Source organism: Lepidochelys kempii, chromosome 7, assembly GCF_965140265.1.
Source record: "Lepidochelys kempii isolate rLepKem1 chromosome 7, rLepKem1.hap2, whole genome shotgun sequence".
In the NCBI taxonomy this organism is placed as follows: Eukaryota; Metazoa; Chordata; order Testudines; family Cheloniidae; genus Lepidochelys; species Lepidochelys kempii.
This window is the reverse complement of record NC_133262.1, coordinates 31,625,499-31,646,384: the sequence shown is the minus strand read 5'-3', so window position 1 is coordinate 31,646,384 and position 20,886 is coordinate 31,625,499. Positions and strand designations below refer to the sequence as shown.

Genomic DNA, 20,886 nt, shown 5'->3' with positions numbered 1-20,886 from the left:
GCATCACAGTGTGTGAGGATACCCCAGGTTGGAGGGACAGAGGGCTTGCAGTCCCACAGGAGAGGCTATACCCCAGGAACCCCATCACAGAGAGAAAATGTTTAGGGTGTTGCAAGGGGAAATAGCCAGAAATCATATAAATGGATTTTAAAACAGAAATGTTACAGTATTGCCACAACCCTGCATGTTCAAACTCAGGAGTGCAGCTGCAAGAGGTATTATGAGATTGGCTCAAAAACCAGGATTTCGTTTTTAAATAATACATTTTCAGATGAGCAAAGTGAGTTCTTACAGCCAGCTCAATAGCACTGGTTTGTGCTGCAGCAGGTTATACAGGGATCTCTCAGTTAGTGCTGAAATCCAGCCCGCTCTGGGATGCAACATGACCGATGTTTACACAGGGATTGTTCGGCCGATGCTGAGATGCAGCTATTTCTGGTGGGGTGCAGGTGCTGTTTATCCAGCTGTAGCGAGGCGGTGTAGTTCCCTGCCGACCCGGAGAGGGATGAGCCCCTCCCAACACCAGAGTGGGTGGAGCCAGCAAGTCCCGTGCCCACCCCCCAGAGGTCAAGGCGCAGGACAGGAAGTATAAAAGCCCGACCCCAGAGCTCACTCGAGGTGCAGCCATTGGAGAGGCCAGATGCCTCTGGCCTAGCTCCTGGTTGGGAGATCCCAGCAACTTACAGTGGATCCGAGGCTCGACCTGACCTGCCGATGCCCATCACCAACCAGAGCCCTGAGGAGCTGCCCATCCTGCCCTTCGCCAGTTACCCAGAGGACCCCATGGTGCTTGACCCCCCGGAAGACACCGTCCTAACCTAGGTACCTCCAGAGGGGGAGTTTGGAAGTGGCCCGGGGGCAGCTGACCCGAGTCTGGCTGCAGCACTGCCAGAGCCTAGGTCAGTGTGTTGCAGCCAGGATCCCCACTGACTCAACAGCAGGCCTTCTGCCGCTGCTAGGGCCCCGGGGTGGGACGCAGTGGAGTGGGTGGGCCTGCCTCCCCCCTGCCACCCAACTTGTGGATGGCAGTCTCCCCCTCTTCCAGGCCCTTCTGAGCCAAGGGCCTGGGCTTGTTGTTTACCTGCCTTGCTCAGCCCCTGCCCAAGGGCCTGAGCCACTGACTCACTATTGTCCGCCGACCACGGGCCGGGCACGAATAACTGGCTGTGTTTGCCTCTACTGCAGCCGCGGCGATAGACTCCCGCGGCCAAGCTAATTCCCCGTCAATGACTGGAAGGAAGTAGCGAGGCGGTGTGGTCCCCCTCCGCTCTGGGAGAGAGACGAGCTCTAGCCAAACCTCTCTACACCACACAGAGCTGAGATGAAGCCATCTCTGGGGTGAGGCATGGGGGTTATTTATACAGGGATCCCTCATCCGGCAATGACATGCAGCTGCTTCTGGAGTGGAACACTACAAATGTTTAATAGCAATACTACCCACCCGCTAAGGAAGCCAGATGAGTTCTGTATCCATTTGAAACTACAGGGAGGAATTTAAGAAGACAGAATGAAATGACCCCCCTGGGTATTTGACCAGGACCCGAGGGTTAAAACCCTAGAGGTTCTTTCACAAAAGTGCCTTGGGATCTTTCATGATTATGATCTTGGGTTACATCAGAAAGGGAGCACCTCACTCAGAGCGTCCCCTGTTGAATCAGTGCAATTTCCCAGGAGATCATTCGTGAATACACTGAGCCAGCCCAACCCGGCTTAGCATGGGAGAGAAGATGGGAAACCACAGCACAAGGTGACCAAGCTATGAGCCACATTACTGTATGTTTTCAGCCCAGACAGCAAGACGCAGGGTCTCAAGATGAGTTTATTGGGATACAATTGGGTGTCAGCTATGGGGCAGCTTTGTTCACGAAATCTCATTTACCTTTCATCTTGCACTGAAAACAATCTGATGATAAAGGATGAGAGCTGGGTTAATCGCCCCAAGCCAGTGCAGGTACGAACCCCTCTCCCTCCATCTGCTGCTACTCCTTCCGATGCTTGCGTCTCTGAGCCATGGATCTGATCACAGCCGCCGCCACTCCCATCACCCCCACAGTGCCCATGGCTATTGCTTCTGTGACCTGCAGAACAGAACAAAGTGCCCATCAGACACGGGGGTTCCCATGTGGGGTCATTTACAGGCTTGAGGCAAGCGAGGTGGAAAGGAAGGCTGAGACGTCCGGCCAGCCCATGAGACGTCAAGCAGCACCTGCTGCAAAAGCTCCGTCCAGGGAGGCCACAGGATAGGTCAAGATCTTCCGTCCTAGGGGCATGAATCCCGCTCTCCCCCGCCTGCCCCTACAGCCTCTTGCTACTAACGCAGAGCTGTAATACTTAAAGGAAAGGAGGCAGCAGCAGCCTGCTGGGGCTGTGAAGAGGCACCAAGGCAGGGGAACAGAGGTAGCCGCTGACATGCTCTGGTCGTGCAATCATTTCAGGGGAAGGGAACTTGCTGGATTCGTTTTGCAGGGGGTCCGACGCTGGGTTTGACTGGGTTTGTACAGAGTCTATTGCAATGGGGTCCTGGTCAGTGAGCGGGGTTCCTAAGCGCCACCACAAAACAAATACCAAATAGTAATTCGTGCTGGGGGAGAGTGGGGCATTGATAGTGGTCACACAGGGGGCTGCAGCTACTTGAGGAGATCCTGGGGCAACAGGCGGAACTGTACCCTGCAGTACATCAGCCACGCTGCAAGGCAATGACATTCCTGGGAGGGCTGAGTCTCATTCACCCCTAAGGACCAGCTGCTGTCCCAGGAGGCTCAGGCGCTTAGGTCTGGGGGGGGCCAGGTTCGATCCATGGGTCACGGTCACCATGCTGGTGTGAGGCCCTGTCCCTCTCACACCCACCTGGTCGCTCATGGCCACGCCATAGCGCAGCTCCATGACGAAGTGCTCACAGTTGTGGCTGGTCAGGTTGTAGGGCATCTCGCGCCCCACCAGCTCCTGGGCCCGCCGGACGATCTTGGAGATTGGCAGCGGGTGGTGAGTCTCGTCGTGCTTGTTGTTCACCCGGTAGCGGTCCTTGCGCACCACGTCCTCCAGCCAGTCCTTCTTCACATAGGCTCTGTCGGACAGGGCAGCCAGGACGCTGGCAACGCCGTCCGTGGGGTGCTCACCTTGGGTGGGGGAGAGCGAGATCCGTTGAGTCGGCACTGAGCTGGGTATGACGCAGGGAGATTCCATGGTGCCTGGGGGAAATTGCATCTCCCCAGAGGTCTCCTCGCATCCCTGGAGGCTGGGAACAGTGGCTGATACGTGGGCATTCCCCACCCAACCACACCTTCCTGTGGCTGCAGGAGCAGAGGCAGCAGGCAGCTTTGCATACAGCCAATCTCTGCTCTGCACCTCCACCCTGTGCTGCCTGCAGTCCCCTTCCGCACCAGCAGGGGACAGCCAGGGGTAGTGCAGCCTCCGGAGGCTGGAGCACTGAGTCCCCCAGTGGCAGCGAGCCCAACCACACTCTTCAGGGCTGTAGCTGTTCCAGCTCCCCCCAGTGCCAGTAGGCAGTACTACACTCTGCTGTATGGCAGTCAGTACTGCTGAACGTTCATGCAGCTGGCCTCCAAGGCACATAAGGGCTGCAGCTCCCATGGCATGGGATCCCCAAATCCTGCACAGAGCACTGGCTCCTCTGCAGATAGAAACCCCTAAGGCACTCCCATGGCCGGGACCCACCTTCAGCCTCCAGCAAAAGACACCTCCCCTTTAGGGAGGGGGGCACTTACAAGGAGGAGCCAGGTGAACGACTTTGCCATCACCGACGTAGATTGCCCAGTGCTGGTAGCATGAGCGGAAGATCTCAATCAGGTCACCGGGTTTGAGTTCCACCTCGGAGAGGAGATATGGGGATCCCATTAGAGACCCATGGTGAATCATGGCCACATAGGAAAGGGCTCTCCAAAGGGGAAAGTTGCATCAGCAAGAACACATGAATACGGAGGGCTGGAATGTGCTATCAATCTGGAGTGATGCCATGGGTTTCCAGTGGGATAAGTTGCTGACTCTTACTCTATTGCTATCAATCTGGAGTTATTCCAGGTTTAGACCAGGATAAATGAAAGCAAGATCTAGCCCCAGCCTCATAATTCAATGGGATTATGCTAGATTGGACTAGAGTGCAGGAGATCAGAAGCTGGCCCCAGCCCTGTTAAATTCACTGGAGTTACTCTGGATTTACACCAGACATAAGTGAGATCAGAATCCGGGACTGACTCCATTGCAGTGAGTGGGTGACTCCAGATGAACCCCAGGGGGAGCTGAGATCAGAATCCAGCCTGGACCCCCATTGCAGTCAGTGGGTGACTCTGGATCTACCCCAGGGGCACTGAGAGCAGAATCTGGCCCTAACCCCATTGATTTAAGCAGAGTCACTCCACCGTTCTCTGATAACAGTCCCATGTGCCTAATTTCCCCACAGCTTCCATTCTCATCCCAGATCTTGCTGTTGGCTTGTAACTGAGGTTTCCTTGATAGGGCCAGATAATATTGGGGAGTGGGGGTGATCATGAAGAGCACCATCCCTGCAGACATTGCTTGGTGACATATTAAGGCTCTTTAATGGGATGCTGGCAGGTTGGATTTGACCCCATGAAACCTAAGCTCAAGGGAACCATAACCCTGTTTATTTGTGGAGCTAGGTGGGGGGAGGGGTGGCTCTCCCTGGGTGGCTTTTTGTGGCTCAAATATTGCAGAAGGCACTAGAGGGCACAGGACCCAGAAAGTGTCACTGACTTCAGGGCTCAGCGTTATCCGGATCATGAGCAAAAGTCATGAGTGTGGCTGGGCATGTGGCTGCACTTACGTGGACGGAGGGGATCTTCACCCTGATGCAGGAGGTGGAATTATTTCGCGTCTCATCATTCATCTTGGTCGCATTGTGGGCTTCCTATTGGCATAGCTAAAACAAAGGCATGTGCCATATTGATAACAACCCCCAAGACAGCAGAAGCAGGTGGGCCCAGTGGCTAGGGTGCTGGACTCAGGCTCAGGATACCGGGAGTTATTCCTGGCTCTGTTATGTGGCTTTGAATGCTTCCTTGTATCACTTCCCCCTGCCCGCCCAACAGACCACGCTGCCTCTCATAGAAAACCCAGGGCCAAAGCAATTACCCAGCACTACAGCAGGAGATGGGATCAAAGCTCAGGACACCTCGGTCCCACTGGCCCATCCTCCTTCTCAGCTATACACCCCCTCCGTCCTTGGATTGTCCACCACTAACTACCTGTAGGAGGCGCTCACGCCTTCCCTGTAGTGGGTTAATGTAACACTGTCTGTTGGGGAGGGGGATGTGGAGGACTTATCATGACATCACAGGGGGTTGTGTGCTCCATCTCTGGTTACCAGGTAACCGCTGCCCACCCTGGTGGGGGATTTCCCCAGTGGTCTGGTGAGTGAACGGTTTATTCTGTACAGCATTTACAGAGGCGCTTTAGACCTGTAGCAGAGAGCTACCTAGCTCTTCTGTAACACTTGGCATTCAAAGCAGTTCTGCAGAATTACCCCCATTTTACAGATTTGGAATCTGAGGCACAGAGCGAGGAAGCGGCTTGCCCAAGGTCACCCAACAGGTTAGTGGCACAGCCAGGAATCCTGGCCACCTGTGTTCCAGGCCACTGCACTATCCACTAGGCCACACTGCCTCCCTGCTTCCTTAGTCCTCTTCCTGCAGGGCAGTAATCTATACAGAATGAGGCACCTTTATACTGGTCTAATTGCATGCACACTAGCGGTTGTACCAGTATTGTTAACAATATCATCCCTAACAGCCACACTGATGCTGGTACAACATCTGTGAGGTGCGCAGGCCTTAAACTGAGATGTTCAAAGGAGCGTCAAGAAATTACCCACTGGAATTGTTGCCTCATTTGAAAAGCCTTGAAATACTTGCATTCTAATTTAGAAAGCTATTGAATCCTTATGAGAATCACAGGCCCCCCCTTGCCTGTGTCTCCAATGGCAAAACGGAGATAATAAGTTGTAGTAAAGTTAACCCTGTATTAACTGGGTTACCCAGAGTCCTATGGGCTATAGAGACATGCTCCATCTCTCCCTTCCTCCTGTCTGAGTGGGTGGGTGTTTTCCTCCCCTGGCTGTAGTTAACCAAAGCAGCCAGTTCCTGGCTTGCAGCTCTGTGAGCAGACTTATTTTTGTTGTGCTGAGTGGTCCCGTTACAAAATAATCCTTCCTCTGGCTGTCTCGTGCATTTAGATTGTAAGGTCCTCAGAGCATAGCCTCTGTGTGCGTCTGTGCAGTGCCTGGCCCAACAGGGACCCCGATCTTGGTTGATGTCTGTGCAGTGCCCACAGCACAACAGGGCCCCAATCTCAGGTGGGGATCTGTGTAGCAGCTGGCACGATGGGGGTCATGATCTCAGTTCCATGTGTCTGTGCTAAGTATTGTGTCTGCTCATCCTGCTCTCCCAGCCTCTGTGGAAGGGGACTGTTGGCCCTTTACTAAAACTTAGTTGGGGTTTTGGCTGGCCAGCTCCCAGTACCGAAAGAAAGGGGAAGGGTCGATGGGAAATCAGGACCCTGAGACTGACAGTCCCCAGGGGCAATGGGGAGAGGCCAATGCTCCAGGTCAGTCTGATTGACAGGGCAGGCAGGCCAATAGGGAGTCAGGAGACCGGGGCGGGGGTCCCATCCTCTGAGTGAGCGGGAGCTGCCTGGCCAGAGGGGCGAGCTAAGGAGAGAGCAGGGTGGAGCCGCGCAGGTGTAGTGGCAGCCGTGCTGGGGCTGGAGCCGGGTGTGGTGAGCAGCTGGGGAGAGCAAGGGGGGACCCTGGGCAATGGGCCCAGCGCAGGGACACGTCCCCAGCCAGAAGGTCTTGCAGGCCGGACTGGGAGGGGGGATCATAACAGTGACAGCAGGGGGGATTGACGGGGGAAGAAGGGTCCTGCCACCTAGCGCCAGAGGGCGTGTGGCCACCACCAGAGCAAGTGACTGACCCACTGCACCCCTGCAGCACAGCCAGGGCCTGGGCAGGGGCCTGGGACATGTGAGGGACAGGCTGTGAATGGCCCTTACGTTCCAGAGACAGCTGTTTGTGGTGTCCCTGTGCCACATGGCGGGGGGATGGGTTTTCCTTTCGCCTGTCCCATTTTTCCCTTGCTTTTTCCATTGGTTGCTCTTTACTAATTTGTATTAGTTTTGAACTGTATGTAATGATCAGCGGGTCAGGGAAGCGACCAGTGCGGAGAGACCACCCTGGAGTGAGGACACCCTAGACCCTGCCCTAAGTGACCACAACAAGGTTGGGGGTTGAGCCCCACAGGAATCCTGGGCCCAGCCTTGTCGGGGTTACGAGGACTCTGCCACACAGGAAAGTGGAAGGGGAGCCCTCGAGGTCAGGCAGGCCTCTGGGGGAGTGGGAGTGAGGACTCAGATCCTTTCGCTAGCCCATTTCACTTGGGGAGCGTATAGTCAGGAAAGTTTCCCACAATAGCGGGACCAATCCCCCACTTGCATCTACATTGAGTGTCTGTGCCATGCTGTGACAATTTCGGGAATCTGTCTGTACAACGGAGGGATCCTGGGTGAGATTCTGAGCTCTCTGAACATAGCCTTCCCAAGTGGCAAACTCCATGTGGAAGGTGCGGCCCCTTTGCCTTCCTTGCTGGCCTCTCACCTCCAGGTTGGACCAAAATTCCAGTGGGGGTGGGGGGTGGGGAAGGCCTAACAATGGAGGTCGTTAAATCTGGACCCTCCGCTATTGAGAGAGGAGGCGCTCTAAACAATGAACTGGTTGTCATCATCCCAGATCTTGCTGTTGGGAGTCCCCTGTTGAGGTTTCCCAGGAAGTCACCTGACCAGAGACTAGAAAATGATAAAGGGCAGGAGTTGCACTGTTTGCTTTTTGCCCATTGATTTTTCACAGGCTTAAGGGGAGGGAACCTGAGGCAGGGGGACCATGCCTACCTGAAGGCAGGTGGCCCCCGCACTCACAAGGGACGGGACATGCGTGGAGGAGTTATTATTTTTGTGTGGATCTGTGTCTCTCTCGTGTGCATAAGGAAGGAGCAGCAGTGTCGCAGAACTGTGTGCAGAGTGTCTGTTTTATGCGCTACACCTACCCTGAGCCCCGGAGGGAGTTCATGGGGAGCTGGAAGGCGCACACCTTTGGTGGGAGTCTGGGAGAGGTGTGATTAAGCAATTGGGGTGTCTTGGGGTCAGCACTGGAGGTGGGGGCCTAAGGCAGGTGGGCTGAGGGGCTCTGTTTCTGTGAAGGGGTGACAGACTGCGGGTTGGGGCCCAGGCAATTGCCACAGCAGCAAAGGGAGGAAACATGGCTGCAGCCTGCTGAGACCCAGGGAAGCTTAAAATTTCTAGGGATCCAGAGGCTGGGGATTCCCCCAGGGCAGCCTGGAGAGTGGCCAGGGAGGGGAACTCCACTGGATCTGTGATAGGGGCACCAGCTGCAAACCTGCCTCATCAAGGGGCTTGGCTGGCTTGGGAGGCAGGAAATGGAGGACGGGGCCTTTCCCCTCTAGGGTGCACCAGCTCCAGTCCAGCATGAGGCTGGGAGACTGGCTGCCTGCCTCACCAGGGACCAGGGCCTGGAGTGTATTTTCCTTCCGTAGCTGATGATTCGGCCAATTGACATTTTCTGCTCAAATTCTAACAAGCCACATTATTTCAGAAAAGAATCAGCTAAGGGAACTGAAAGTGAGATACTGACCTTACATGCGGGCTCCAGTTTCAGAGTGGCCCAGGCTGTGGGTGGGTCAAATGCTAGTGGGTCCAATCGGGCCCCAGGGTGGGGAACTGGCTAGCTCAGGGGGGTAGAGAATGGGATCTGGGCCCTTTCTTCTCTAGAGGGCGCCAGCTCCAATCCAGCCTGACATTGGGTAGACTGGTTGGCTCAGGGATTTGGGGAATGGGATACGGGGTTTTTCCTTGCTCAGCGGTGGCAGCTCCAGTCCAGTGCTAGGGTGGGGGGACTGGCTGGCTCAGTGGGTTGGGAAATGGGCTATGGGGCATTCCTTTGCTAGGGCAGTGGGTCTGATCCATGTCCAGCTAGTTAATGGTACTTCTTGGATGCTTAAAGTTACACATGCACTTAAAGAATTTGCTTGATTGGGGCCCCGGCTGGGGCCTCCCCTCAGTATGACAGAGCTCAGGAGCATGCGCAGGAAGGGCCCTGACTGAGCAATCAGGGAACTAACTGGAGTTTGCAGTAATTATGCTGATGGGAGTTCTAGTATTGCCAGCCCCAAATCATCACAGTCAAAACCATGGAGTCAGCTCCCCTCACCCAAGATCAGGAGAGGTGTGAATTATTTTTAACAAGTACAACTATTGGGGTTCTTTGTGTTTGCCATCTGGTGCCATGGTGTTCGTGGTTCAAGCCCTTCTCTACACAAGGGAGGTCTAGAAACCTTTTGTAAGCTGAGATTCCCTCAAACTCACATGACTCCAGGAGCTGGGGCTTGAAGAAAAGCAACAAATATCACAAGACAATATTGCTGATCTGGGGCTTCTCCTGAGTGTAGAATAGGCCTTGGGAGTGTTTGCTAAACACATTTGTGTCTAACGCCTTCAGAGAGCGGTTGTACCCAAGTGTCAGGCATGTGAGCAATGCTTTTATTTCTTTAACAACATGTGGTTCAGCGTGACCCATACAATATGTTAATGCTGATGCAAGCTTGTAGATCTGCTGCAGAATCTCGCTGGCTAGATTTATACACACACTCACCAAGAATGTCCCAGCTGTCCGAAAACACTAGTTGCTGTAACATTCATGTTGCTAAATTGGAGAGGGTGCAGAGAAGAGCCACAAAAATGATTTGAGGGCTGGAAAAAATGCCTGCCAGGGAGAGCTTTAAAGAGTTCAATCAGTTTAGCTTCAGTTGAGAGGTGACTTGATTACTTTGGATGTAAGCAGTGTCAGGATGAGCTCCACCCTGACATCTGGTGGTGAGGTGTGGCAAGTTGTGGAAAAGAACTTCAGGGGCCGATCTCATTTGCATGGGCACACCCACCACGCCTAGAATGAGACCATAGCTGCCCAAATGGTCACTTTGGCTGCTGTGGGATCCCCAGTGTCTCTGTTATTGGGGCAGAAAGAATAAATTGTTATTACCCTGATTATGGGAACTGTGCTTGGAACTGTATGTGGCCTTTTGTTATGATGGAGGGATTCACCATCAACTAAGTAGCACTCGCTAGGCAAGGGTCATGGGTTCCAAAACTGTGTGAATAGAGAGAGAGGCTGGGGACAAGTATTAATACTTGGTGGCATGGGCCCCTTGGTGAGGGCCTTACATGCTAATTGCACTTCCTCCTCTCTCCACTGTGGAATATCAGAGCTAATTTTGATTTCATTAGAAGTCTAGTTATAGGCTGCTGAGCTCATTTTGGGCTGACAGTGCACCAGCACTGGGGCTCCCCTGCTACAAGCTGAATTCACCTAAGAGCTGAAATCACTGAATGTTGTGTTAAGTAGTGGGGGAGCCTGAAGATATATTGTGGAGCAGTTTGCGGGACGGCTGGAGTGCCTTGCGGGATGGTTGGTGAAGCAGTTTGACGCGGAGCAGTTTGTGGATGGCAGGAGCTGCTTGTGGGCCGTGGAGCTGAGTGAAGGAGTTTGTGGGGCGGCTGGCAGAGCGGAGAGCAGCTGAGCGAAGGAGTTCGTGGGGCGGCTGGCAGAGCGGAGCACAGCTGAGTGAAGGAGTTCGTGGGGCGGCTGGCGGAGCGGAGCGCTGCTATGGGGCGGTCAGCTTCAGATCACGTAAGGTGCCTCTTACCCCCGTCCCATTTCCACCCAGGTTGGGAGGTAAAGCTCCACAGATAAACTTTCGAACTCTGGGGCTGCCCTGACCAGGGACAGAGACTTTTGGGGCATTGGACTTTTGGGACTTTGGGTGATTTGGGGTTGCTGGACTCAAGAACCAAAGGGAAAAGGGCATACCCCAATTTGCTTGGGGTGGGGTTGTTTTTGCTCATGGGTTGTGTTATGAATCCGGTTGGTGGTGTTTCCCCAACATAATGCCACATTGTTTCTCTCTGTTATTAAAAAGCTTTTGCTACACTCAGACTATGTGCTTGCGAGAGGGGAAGTATTGCCTCTTGGAGGCGCCCAGCGGGGGTGGTATATATTTGTCCCAGGTCACTGGGTGGGGGCTCGAGCCGGTTTGCATTGTGTTATTCGAATGGATCCCCTAGATATTGAACCCGGCCCTTGTTGCTGCCAACTCTGACGGGCAGAAGGGTTACATGTATAAGTACCTTCACGGGGAGAAAATCCTGGGTACTAATGGGCTCTTTAACCTAGCAGAGAAAGGCAGGAGAAGACCCAGTGGCTGGAAGTTAAAGCCAGACACATTCCAGTTAGAAATAAGGCACCAGTGTTTCACAATGCAAGTGATTAACCATTAGAACAAACTCCCAAGGGCAGTGATGCCAAAGGAGAAAGCAGGTGAGAAGCTAAACCAGCTCCAGTAAAGATCAGCTCCCATTGACCTTGCTCGGGTCTTTGGCCCAGGCCGATGTTTGCATTATTCATCCTCCTGCTTGTTGTCAGAGAGCAATGTGCCAATGAATGTAGCAACCGCTACAAGGGCTCCTACGCCCACGATCCCCACTGCCCCTGCAACCATGGCATCTCGGACCTGCAAAGCACAGACAAAACCTGGTCAGGAGGCCCCGGATCACCCAGGGGGTTTTAAACACAGCAATAAATGGCACAAGAACCACGCTGAGTTAAAGTCCATTTTAGAGCATCCGGCCTCCACAGTTCACTGGAGGCAGCTTAACTCTGGTCCCCTTTGTTCTATTCCAGGCTCTACTCCTGGCCCTGGGCAAGTCCCTTCCCTGCTCTGGGCCTCCCTTCCCATCCTTTGTCTAGCTGGATTGTAAACTCATCAGGACAGGGATTGTCTCTTGCTGTGTGTCTGTACAAAGCCCAGCACGACAGGGCCCCTATCTCGGACGGGGTCTGTGTGCAACACCGACAGACCCCTGGTAGGTGAGCTCAAACCTGGGACCTCTGGAGCTTAGTGCATGAGCCTCTACTGCATGAGCTAAAATCCAACTGGCCCTTAGCTAAGGCTGGAGAGCAGACTCATTAATCTCTAAGTGGTCTCAGTGGCACTAGATAGGACAGAACACCACACCCAGGAGGCGTGTGGGTTACAGGTGCACACATAGCAGGGCTTCACATGGCATGTGTGTGTACACACGTACACAAACACACACACACAGCTGGGCCCACTCCGCCCCCCACCTGGTCACTCCTGGCCACACCATAGCGCAGCTTGGTGACGAAGTGCTCGCAGTTCTTGCTGGTGACACTGTATGGCATCGTCTTCCCCACCAGAGACTCTGCCTCCTGGATAATCTGGTCCACAGTCCGCCGGGGCAGCTTCCCGTCATGCTTGTTGTTGACCCGGTAGTCATCGCCTTTCACCACCGCCCAGAGGGGTTCCTTTCTCACCATGGCTTTATCAGCCACCACGGACATCAGACTGGAGAATCCAGTTTCGGCAAACTCACCTGGGGATCCAGGACAGACACATGGACCGTGTGCTAACAGATCTGGATGGACTTTGAGATTTCCATCCCTCCCTGGAGTCTCCATCACTTGGGATGTGTCTTAGACCAAGCCAAGCAGGGCACGTGTCCCAGCTACAGGGCTGGCTGTACCTTTGTCCCCAGTGTACCCTCTCAGGTGTCAGGCCTCGTGCCTTTACCTCTCTGGGGGTGGAGTCATATATGATTCTCCTACTCTTAAACAGAGCCCTGGGCTATGGCATCCTGTTGATCAGCCCTGCCTACTCTGCAGGTCCAACTGGGTTTGGCACCTGCAGTTCTTCCCTTTGGGCCCCTATGACCTGTGGTGTGCGCAGTGACCAGACACTGACTTACACCAAAGTAGTGTTTAGTCTTAGCAGTGGGAACAAAGTGTAACATACAAGAAAGAGGATATTAAAGCAATATACCATCTATATGAGCTCAAGCCCTGATGGCTTAATGATCTTAGACCTAGAGGTCCCAGGTTCAATCCCCAATACCAACAACCTGGCCCTGGCCCTGGGCATAGCCTTATATCAGCACCCTCTATTCACTCTTTCCCCACCGACAAACACACACACTGACAGAGCCAGGCAGGGTGCTTACTGGGGGGCGCTAAGTGGATGACATGTCCGTAGCCCACGTAGAGGGCCCAGTGCCAGTATCCAAAGCGGGAAATCTCAATCAGGTCCCCAGGCTTCGGTTCCTCCTGTTGGAGCAAAATCAGCATGACTAGTGGGAGGGGGAGGAGCAAACCTACCTACCTACCTCTCCGCCACGGAATCCCTCACCGCAGAGACTTTGAGAACATAGCAGGGTGGCTGATCCAACTGCTAGAGGGGATTGACCTGGTAAACACCAGAGCCCAAAGCACCAGCTTCTGCCCCTGGAGCTAAGGAACCCAGCTGGTCCAGATTGCAGCTGTAACAGATTCTGGAACAGATACGGGGGAGGTGTGTAATGTACAATGAAGATGGTGCAATTAACCAGAGAGAGGGGTTAGCCACTAAAATGGGCAGAAGGGTGAGTGGTTCAGAGGCTGGGTGTCTAAGAGAAGCTGGAGAAGCAATTTGGCTCAAGCATGTGGGTTATGAGGGGCACTTCTCCCTACCACTAGGAGGCACCTGGGGCAGGGTCTCCAGATGGGCTATTTGTTCATGCATCACTAAGGTCTATGGCATGCTGGGCCTGGAATCTCAGGGCAGACCTGAGGTTGTACCCTCTTCTGGTTATGCAGGGGTTGGGAGCTTGGTCGGGATTTTCCTTTGCCGCTGAGAATAAGAGCCAGGGGGAAATTTTCTATCAGAACATTTTTTTCAAAAGGAAAATTGGGGTATTGACATAACAAAAAATGTTCATGGAAAAGATCCGTTTTCATTTTTTAAAATCATATTTCCTACAAAAGACCAAAAAGTGATTTTATTTCAGTGAAAAGGTAAAACTGTTTTGGTTTCATCAGTTTTGTCTGAAAAAAATCTCTATTTTGGCCAAAAATATGCAGTTTTCAGCCAAAAATATTCAACTTTTGGTAGTTTTTGACTGAAAATATGTGATTTAAATATTCAGATTTTGTCAGTTTGGGGCCAAAAAAATCAGTTTTAAATATGAGTCAACAGTGTAACATTGTTGCAAAAAAAGCACAAACATCATTCTGGGATGTATTAGCAGGAGTATTGTAAGCAAGACACAAGAAGTAATTCTTCCGCTCTACTCTGTGCTGATTAGGCCTCTTCTGGAGTATTGTGTCCAGTCCTGGGTACCACATTTCAGGAAAGATGTGGATAAATTGGAGAAAGACCAGAGAAGAGCGACAAAAATTATTAAAGCTCTAGAAAACATGACCTATAAGGGAAGATTGGAAATATTGGGTTTGTTTAGTCTGGAGAAGAGAAGACTGAGTGGGGACATGATAACAGTTTTCAAGTACATAAAAGGTTGTTACAAGGTGGAGGGAGAAAAATTGTTCTTCTTAACCTCTGAGGATAGGACAAGAAGAAACGTGCTTAAATTGCAGCAAGAGTGGTTTAGGTTGGACATTAGGAAAAACTTCCTAACTAAAAACTAAAAACTTCCTGGAATAAATTGCCTAGGGAGGTTGTGAAAACTCCATCATTGGGGATTTTTAAGAGCAGGTTGGACAAACACCTGTCAGGGATGGTATAGATAATACTTAGTCCTGTCTTGAATGCAGGGGACTGGACCCTCGAGGTCCCTTCCAGTTCCATGATTCTATGATTCTATGCAATGTTTTTCCATCAGCAAATGGCAATTTGTCGAAGTCGAAATGTTCCTTCTTAACAGTGAGAGTAATTAAGTATTGGAACAACTTACCTAGGGTCATGGTGGATTCTCCATGACTGACAATTCTGAATTCAAGATTGGATGTTTTTTCTAAAAGCTCTGCTCTAGGAATAATTTTGGGGGAGTTTGCTGGCCTTTGTTAGACAGGAGGTCAGACTAGATTATCATAATCATAGAATAATGGTCCCTTCTGGTCTTGGAATCTATGGTTCTATGAATCTATGAATAAAGGACAAGCCCAATGCAAGTTATTCTGGTATACAAACCATTTCAGTTAGTACTTACCCCTTTAAGTGGCATTTTCGTTGAGCTTCAGAAGCAGAATGGCTTATTTTCTCAGAGTTTCTGTATTTTAAAGAAATTAGGATTTCAGTTTCCCCTTGACTAATTCAAATGTGTCACCTATGTAGATCCTCAGAAACTGATAAAAGAAACGTAAGTGTTTGCATCGCATCTAAGTAGCATGAATGGACACCAGATTGTTGTGGTTCCTGGGGAACCTGTTTAGCTCATTGCTGGAAAAGACAAGCTAAAAGTAGACCAGACGTGAGGCAGATTCATTGCCATAAGTATCATCAAGGAAGGAGACCGTGGCACTCTGAACCTCAAAGCCACACCCTGTGATCCCCATACTCACCCCTGTCATATAATTGATATGTTTTGCACAAAGTATGTCTTGTGAGGTATCATGTTAAAGGTCTTGATCTGTTGAACATTACTATCCTGTTGGATTGTATGTGTTATCCTTGTATGTGCAGTTATGAAGTTTTGCTATGTGTGTTGTGTTGTGAGGTTGGGAATACCCCCAACCAGCCTTTCAGGTACAACAATGGAATAGCCAGATGTGCTGATGGCCCATTAAAGAGAATCCACTATCCCAGGAGCTGTATACAATGGAGATTTCTCAGAGAGAACACGTAGAGGATGGAGAATGCTTGACCAATGGGGGCGGACACCCATGTCACAACCATAGATCTTTCCAGCAAGCTGGAAGAAACTCTAAAGAGGGGAAGTGACATAGTGGCTTGGCCTCACTCACCCCCCAATTCACCATCTGGAAGAAAGGTCTGGGGGACAAAGACTTTGAACTGGGGAGGGTGGTCCCAGGCTGGCGGAGAGTTCCAGCCTTTGTATTGATGCTCTGTGACATGTTTGTACCATCTATCAGGGTGAGACACTGCTTGATTCAAATCCTGTTTAGTTTATAGATCTTAGACTGTGAATTTATTTTATTTCTTAGGGAACCAACTTTGATCTCTATGCTTGCTACTTATAAGCACTTAAAATTGATCTTTCTATAGTTAACAAATATGTTTTCTATTTTACCTAAAACTGTGTTTTGGTTGAAGTGCTTGGGAAATCTCAGCTCAGTTTACAAAGGCTATTCTGCTATTATGGGAGTGGGGTGGGTGGACTGGGTAATGAATTTATACTGGTCAGGCTTCTGACCAGGGCAGGACGGTACAATTCTGGGGTACAAGGCTGGGGAGCTGGTGGGAATTGGCTGGAACCTCCCTATTGAGGGTACATGAGTGGCCGGGAGAAGCATTCATGTAACTCTGTTGGATGTGTCTCTGTCTGTGGATGGCTGTATAGGTGCAGTACCTGCCAGAGATTTGTAACTTGATACAGCATCACAGTGTGTGAGGATACCCCAGGTTGGAGGGACAGAGGGCTCAGCAGTCCCACAGGCCAGGCTATACCCCAGGAACCCCATCACAGAGAGGAAATGTTTAGGGTGTTGCAAGGGGAAATAGCCAGAAATCATATAAATGTATTTTAAAACAGAAATGTTACAGTATTGCCACAACCCTGCATGTTCAAACTCAGGAGTGCAGCTGCAAGAGATATTATGAGATTGGCTCAAAAATTGGGATTTTCCTTCACCACTCGGAATAGGAGCCAGGGATATATTTTCCATCAAAACGTTTTTTTCAAAGGAAAATTGGGGTTTTGACATAACAAAAATGTTCATGGAAAGAAATGTTCATCTTCAAGTTTTCATTTTTAAAAATCATATTTCCTACAAAAGACCAAAAAGTGATTTTATTTCTGTGAAAAAGTGAAACTGTTTTGGTTTCATCAGTTTTGGCTGAAAAAATCTCTGGTTTGGCCAAAAATATGCAGTTTTCAGCCAAAAATATTCAACTTTTGGTAGTTTCTGACTGAAAATATATGATTTACATATTCATATTTTGTCAGTTTGAGGCCAAAAATCAGTTTCTGGCAATTTTGATTCATAACTAGGGTGACCATATTTTCCCAAGGGGAAAATGGGACACTACATGGGGCCGGCCCGAGCCCCTCCTCTCCCCCGCACGTGCGGGACTGGCCTGAGCCCCCTCTGCTGCCCGCCCGTGCGCAGTTGGCTCAGCCCGCGCTGCTCCTCTGAGCCCTCTCTCCCATGCAGGGCTGACTGTGCCACTTGCTCCCCCCTCCACCCCTCACGTTCCTCCACACCCTACTTGGGGGTCACACCCCACTTTTTTGGCAAAACTGCGCATTTGTCCCGTTTGCTCTTGCCAACTTTTAAGCCGGGACAGGGCTTAAAAAAAGGACTGTCCCGGTCAAAACGGGACATATGGTCACCCTATTCAAAACTGTTCGTTTTCTGGCCAAAATTATTCAGTGTTTGGCTAAAAATACATAGTTTCTGCCCAAAAATATTCAATTTTCAGCCAGTTTTGATTTAAAAAAGCTTGATATTTCATCAAAAACTTTCTATGACGGAAAAAGAAACCACAACATTTTCCAGCCAACACCAGATGAGCTCCCAAGGTCTGTCTGCCTCATACCACCCACTGCAGGATACGCCTGCTATCTGTTGTAACAGTGTTGAGCAAATCAGCCCAGAATTTAAGAGATTCCCGCAGATCAAGCGGTCTGAATGACTGGCAACTAAGCAACCAAATCCCTCTTGCTCTGCAGCTGGTTTGTGAGGGTAGAGTGCGGCACTGTAATTGAGGAAGGGTGATATTCCCTGATTTCACTCCATTGAGAGGAAATGAGTCCAGATGCAATGTAACAGGACCTCCTCTTCCTGCCAGCCAGCCTAGCCAAGACTATATTTAACTCAAGGACACATGCCAAGAGCTGACCTTCATGGGGGACCCAGTAATCAGACGCCCTGCCCCCGTTGAACCCACCCCACAAATGAGAGAGTGATACTAGGACAGGCATGACCCAGCTGGGACAGACAAACAGCTGCAGAGATCAGCTGAGCTAAAAGGTTTGACTGACGGTTCTTGGGGCTCTTTTTGCAGCCAGTACTTACAGAGGAAAGAGGCATGATCGTCTTGGCCTGGTGGCGGGGTCCTGGATCCTCAGCCTGCCTTGTGGGGCAGGGGGCCGAGAGAGGAGCGCTCCTCTTTAATGAGCGTAAGAGGTTGCAGATGGGTGTCAGAGCCACAGACAGCCCCGTTACTCGCTAGAGTTCACGCTGCAGGGCACATGGGCAGGACAGTCTGGGGGAGGGATCAGGTGACCGCAGCCCTGCCATGGAAAGAGCAGCTAGCCCAGCTATTGCTGCTGACTTGGAGGGGAAGGGAGAAGACCCATAGAAAAGGGCAAACTCAGCTCTGAGACGGTGCATCTCAGATCCCCAGGGGAATATGCTTTAAGATTCTGCTGTTTGGGGATTTGTGGTCAGAAAAGGGAAACAGTTGCAGAGCTGGGCATTGAACCCAGCAGTCATGGTTCCCCAGTCTCCCATGCTCTGGCCCACAAGAAGGGGATGGAACCCAGCAATTCTGACTCTCAGTTCCTCCCACCTCCCCAACGTACTAAACCCCACTCCCCATCCAGAGCTAGGAATAGAATCCAGGAGCTCTGACACTGTCCCCCACTCTAAGCACTAGACACCACTCCCCTCTGTGAGACGAAGAGTAGAACCCAGGTGTCCTGATGCCATGGTTTGCTCTAGCCATGAAACTCACACTCCCTCCCGGAAGCCAAATAGAACCCAGGAGCCCTGACATGGAACTGGCTGGAGTTGAGCAGCCCTGGAGTTTAGAGGCTAATAAAAGGATGATCCCTTGTGCATACTCCTATTTCATGCCACCTCCTTTCTGACTTGCCAGGCCTCATCCCTGGCTTAATTCCAATGAAGACCCCTGGATGGGGCCACCGTGTGAAATCCCATAGCCAGGCTGATTGGACTTAAAGACAAAGCGACTCCATGTTCCCAAACCTGACCAGTGGCAGACGAGATGTCACTCAGCAGTGCCAGCATTCAGCCCATACACTCCTAGCTACACTCAATTCCCCCCTCTCAGAGCAATTGGCTCAGACTCTCCGCAGATTCAAGCAGGTGTCGCTGCGTCAGTTACACTCAGTCCATATATATTTAGGTTTGTTTCTCAACCAGGACACCAGGCGACTTCCTTTTTTATGAAAGACAAGATTTTGGCGAACAAGACAGCAAGTGGAGAGAGGTGACAATGCACTACATCGCTGCGTGCAATCCCAGTCTGAGCCCTGCATGCCACAAGAAGCCCACATTGCGTGTGCATGCTCAGACACTCATCCTTTCCAGTCCTGTGTCCCTTTGCTGCTGGTGAGGGCGAGACAGTCCAGCAACTCTAACCCTGGGTGTAAGCCTGGCCTCCCTGCACTGTGCAATCTTCCTGAGATGCATGAGCCAAGCTCGGGGCTGCTGCCACTTTCCCATGGCTGTTTGCTTTGTATCACCCTGGCACCCTGGCAGGTCCAGCACCCCTGAGCCGAAACAGGTGCTCAAGCACAGCTGCTACAGGAGAAAAAAATAGAACTAGAACAGATAGAACTGCCCCAGAGCTGCTGGACAAACAGTTCCCAGGATTGGCCATCCTGTGTTAACTCCCCCCCACCCCTGGAGCTGTATCACTTGCTTGCTTTAGACCCTCTTGCAGTACCTTGCTTTAGACCCTCCAGTACTTACAGGGATGACAGATGTCTCTTGCATCTGGAGGTCGGAATCGGAGGTCCTTGGCTTTCCTGACTGTGCTTTCCACACCCTCTTGTCAGCTTTCAGTTTCATTCTGCCACTGGATTTATCTAAGGGAAATACCACGTGGGTTGGATATGCAGAGCTTGGATTCCAGCCCATGGGAAGGTCACGTACGTATATGCTGCTAACTCTACCTGTGTCCGAATTGAAGTTGTGCCCAAACCCACCTGTTGTCCACACTCAAACCCCTGAAGTGCATGCTCGGGGCAAGTAGATGTTGAGCAAACTAGCTCACCTGAGGGATATGGGTACGTGCTTGGGTCAGCTGAGGCCTACCCTATACCTGCCCCACTCTTCAATGTGGATGTGTTGGAGGGGCAGGCACCAGGTATCAAATCTGAATAGTCCTCCACTAGCATTCCCACAATGCCCTGTACCCATATCTTCTGCCCTCCAATCTATAAAGTTTGAGCTGGTGAGTAGCCTTGAGAAGGATACCAGAATTTTAATCAACAGATGGGGCAAGTCTGATTTCACATGGAGTAGCAGGAACATCCACCTCTATGCTTACACTTCATAAGAACATCAGTCATGCTGGATCACACCAGTTGCCCATCTAGCCCAGTATTCTTTCTTTGACAGTGGACAGTGCCAAATGCTTCAGAGGGCAGGAACAGAGCAGGGCAATTATCAAGTCCCAGCTTCTGGTGGTTGGAGGTTTAAGGACCCTCAGACCATGGGGTTGCATCCCTGACCATCTTGGCTAATAGGTCCACCAATGGCTATCTTCCATGAACTTATCTAATACTCTTTTGAACTCAGTTATAGTTTTGGTCTTCTCAAAATCCCCTGGCAATGAGTTCCACTGGTTGACTATCCATTGTGTAAAGAAGTACTTTCCTTTGTTTTAAACCTACTGCCTATTAATGTCATTGGTGACCCCAGTTGTAGTGTTCTGTAAAGGAGTAAATAGCACTGCCTATTCACTTCCCCCATACCATACATGATATTATAGTCCTCTATCAGCACTGAGCCAAAGCCAACCTGGCCATTACCAATGGTTGGGTCTTCGGGGACTTGTGTGGAATGCCTGGAACTGAGCTGATGTGTCATTCTCAAGTTATCGCATTCCAGACAAACAGGAAAAA

General features: G+C 51.1%; 3 protein-coding genes across 8 annotated transcripts in view; 1 reads left to right on the top strand and 2 right to left on the bottom strand.

Annotated features, from left to right (window-relative positions):
• LGALS12 (galectin 12) overlaps positions 1 to 20,194 on the top strand; it is a 78,052-nt gene extending 57,858 nt beyond the window's left edge. Inside the window, exon 12 of the transcript XR_012159826.1 lies at positions 19,816 to 20,194. The gene's annotated coding sequence lies outside the window, so the exon portion shown is untranslated. The remainder of the gene's footprint in view (positions 1 to 19,815) is intronic.
• LOC140915168 (phospholipase A and acyltransferase 3-like) lies at positions 1,980 to 3,876 on the bottom strand. The gene is made up of 3 exons (XM_073354745.1): positions 3,726 to 3,876; positions 2,848 to 3,116; positions 1,980 to 2,078 (listed from the first exon to the last, which is right to left on the bottom strand). Exons 1-3 carry the CDS (start codon positions 3,874 to 3,876, stop codon positions 1,980 to 1,982), a joined length of 519 nt encoding a protein of 172 aa, XP_073210846.1.
• LOC140914315 (phospholipase A and acyltransferase 2-like) lies at positions 9,571 to 19,832 on the bottom strand. 6 transcript variants are annotated; one of them, XM_073351827.1, is made up of 6 exons: positions 19,730 to 19,832; positions 15,097 to 15,156; positions 13,275 to 13,443; positions 12,224 to 12,492; positions 11,461 to 11,609; positions 9,571 to 10,046 (listed from the first exon to the last, which is right to left on the bottom strand). In XM_073351827.1, exons 2-5 carry the CDS (start codon positions 15,109 to 15,111, stop codon positions 11,496 to 11,498), a joined length of 567 nt encoding a protein of 188 aa, XP_073207928.1. In that variant the 5' UTR covers positions 15,112 to 15,156; positions 19,730 to 19,832; the 3' UTR covers positions 9,571 to 10,046; positions 11,461 to 11,495. The 6 variants fall into 6 exon arrangements, with proteins under 6 accessions (XP_073207928.1, XP_073207926.1, XP_073207931.1 ...); XM_073351825.1 differs by having other exon boundaries at positions 9,571 to 11,609; XM_073351830.1 differs by having other exon boundaries at positions 9,571 to 11,609; positions 12,314 to 12,492.
• Positions 20,195 to 20,886: the final 692 nt, after the last annotated feature.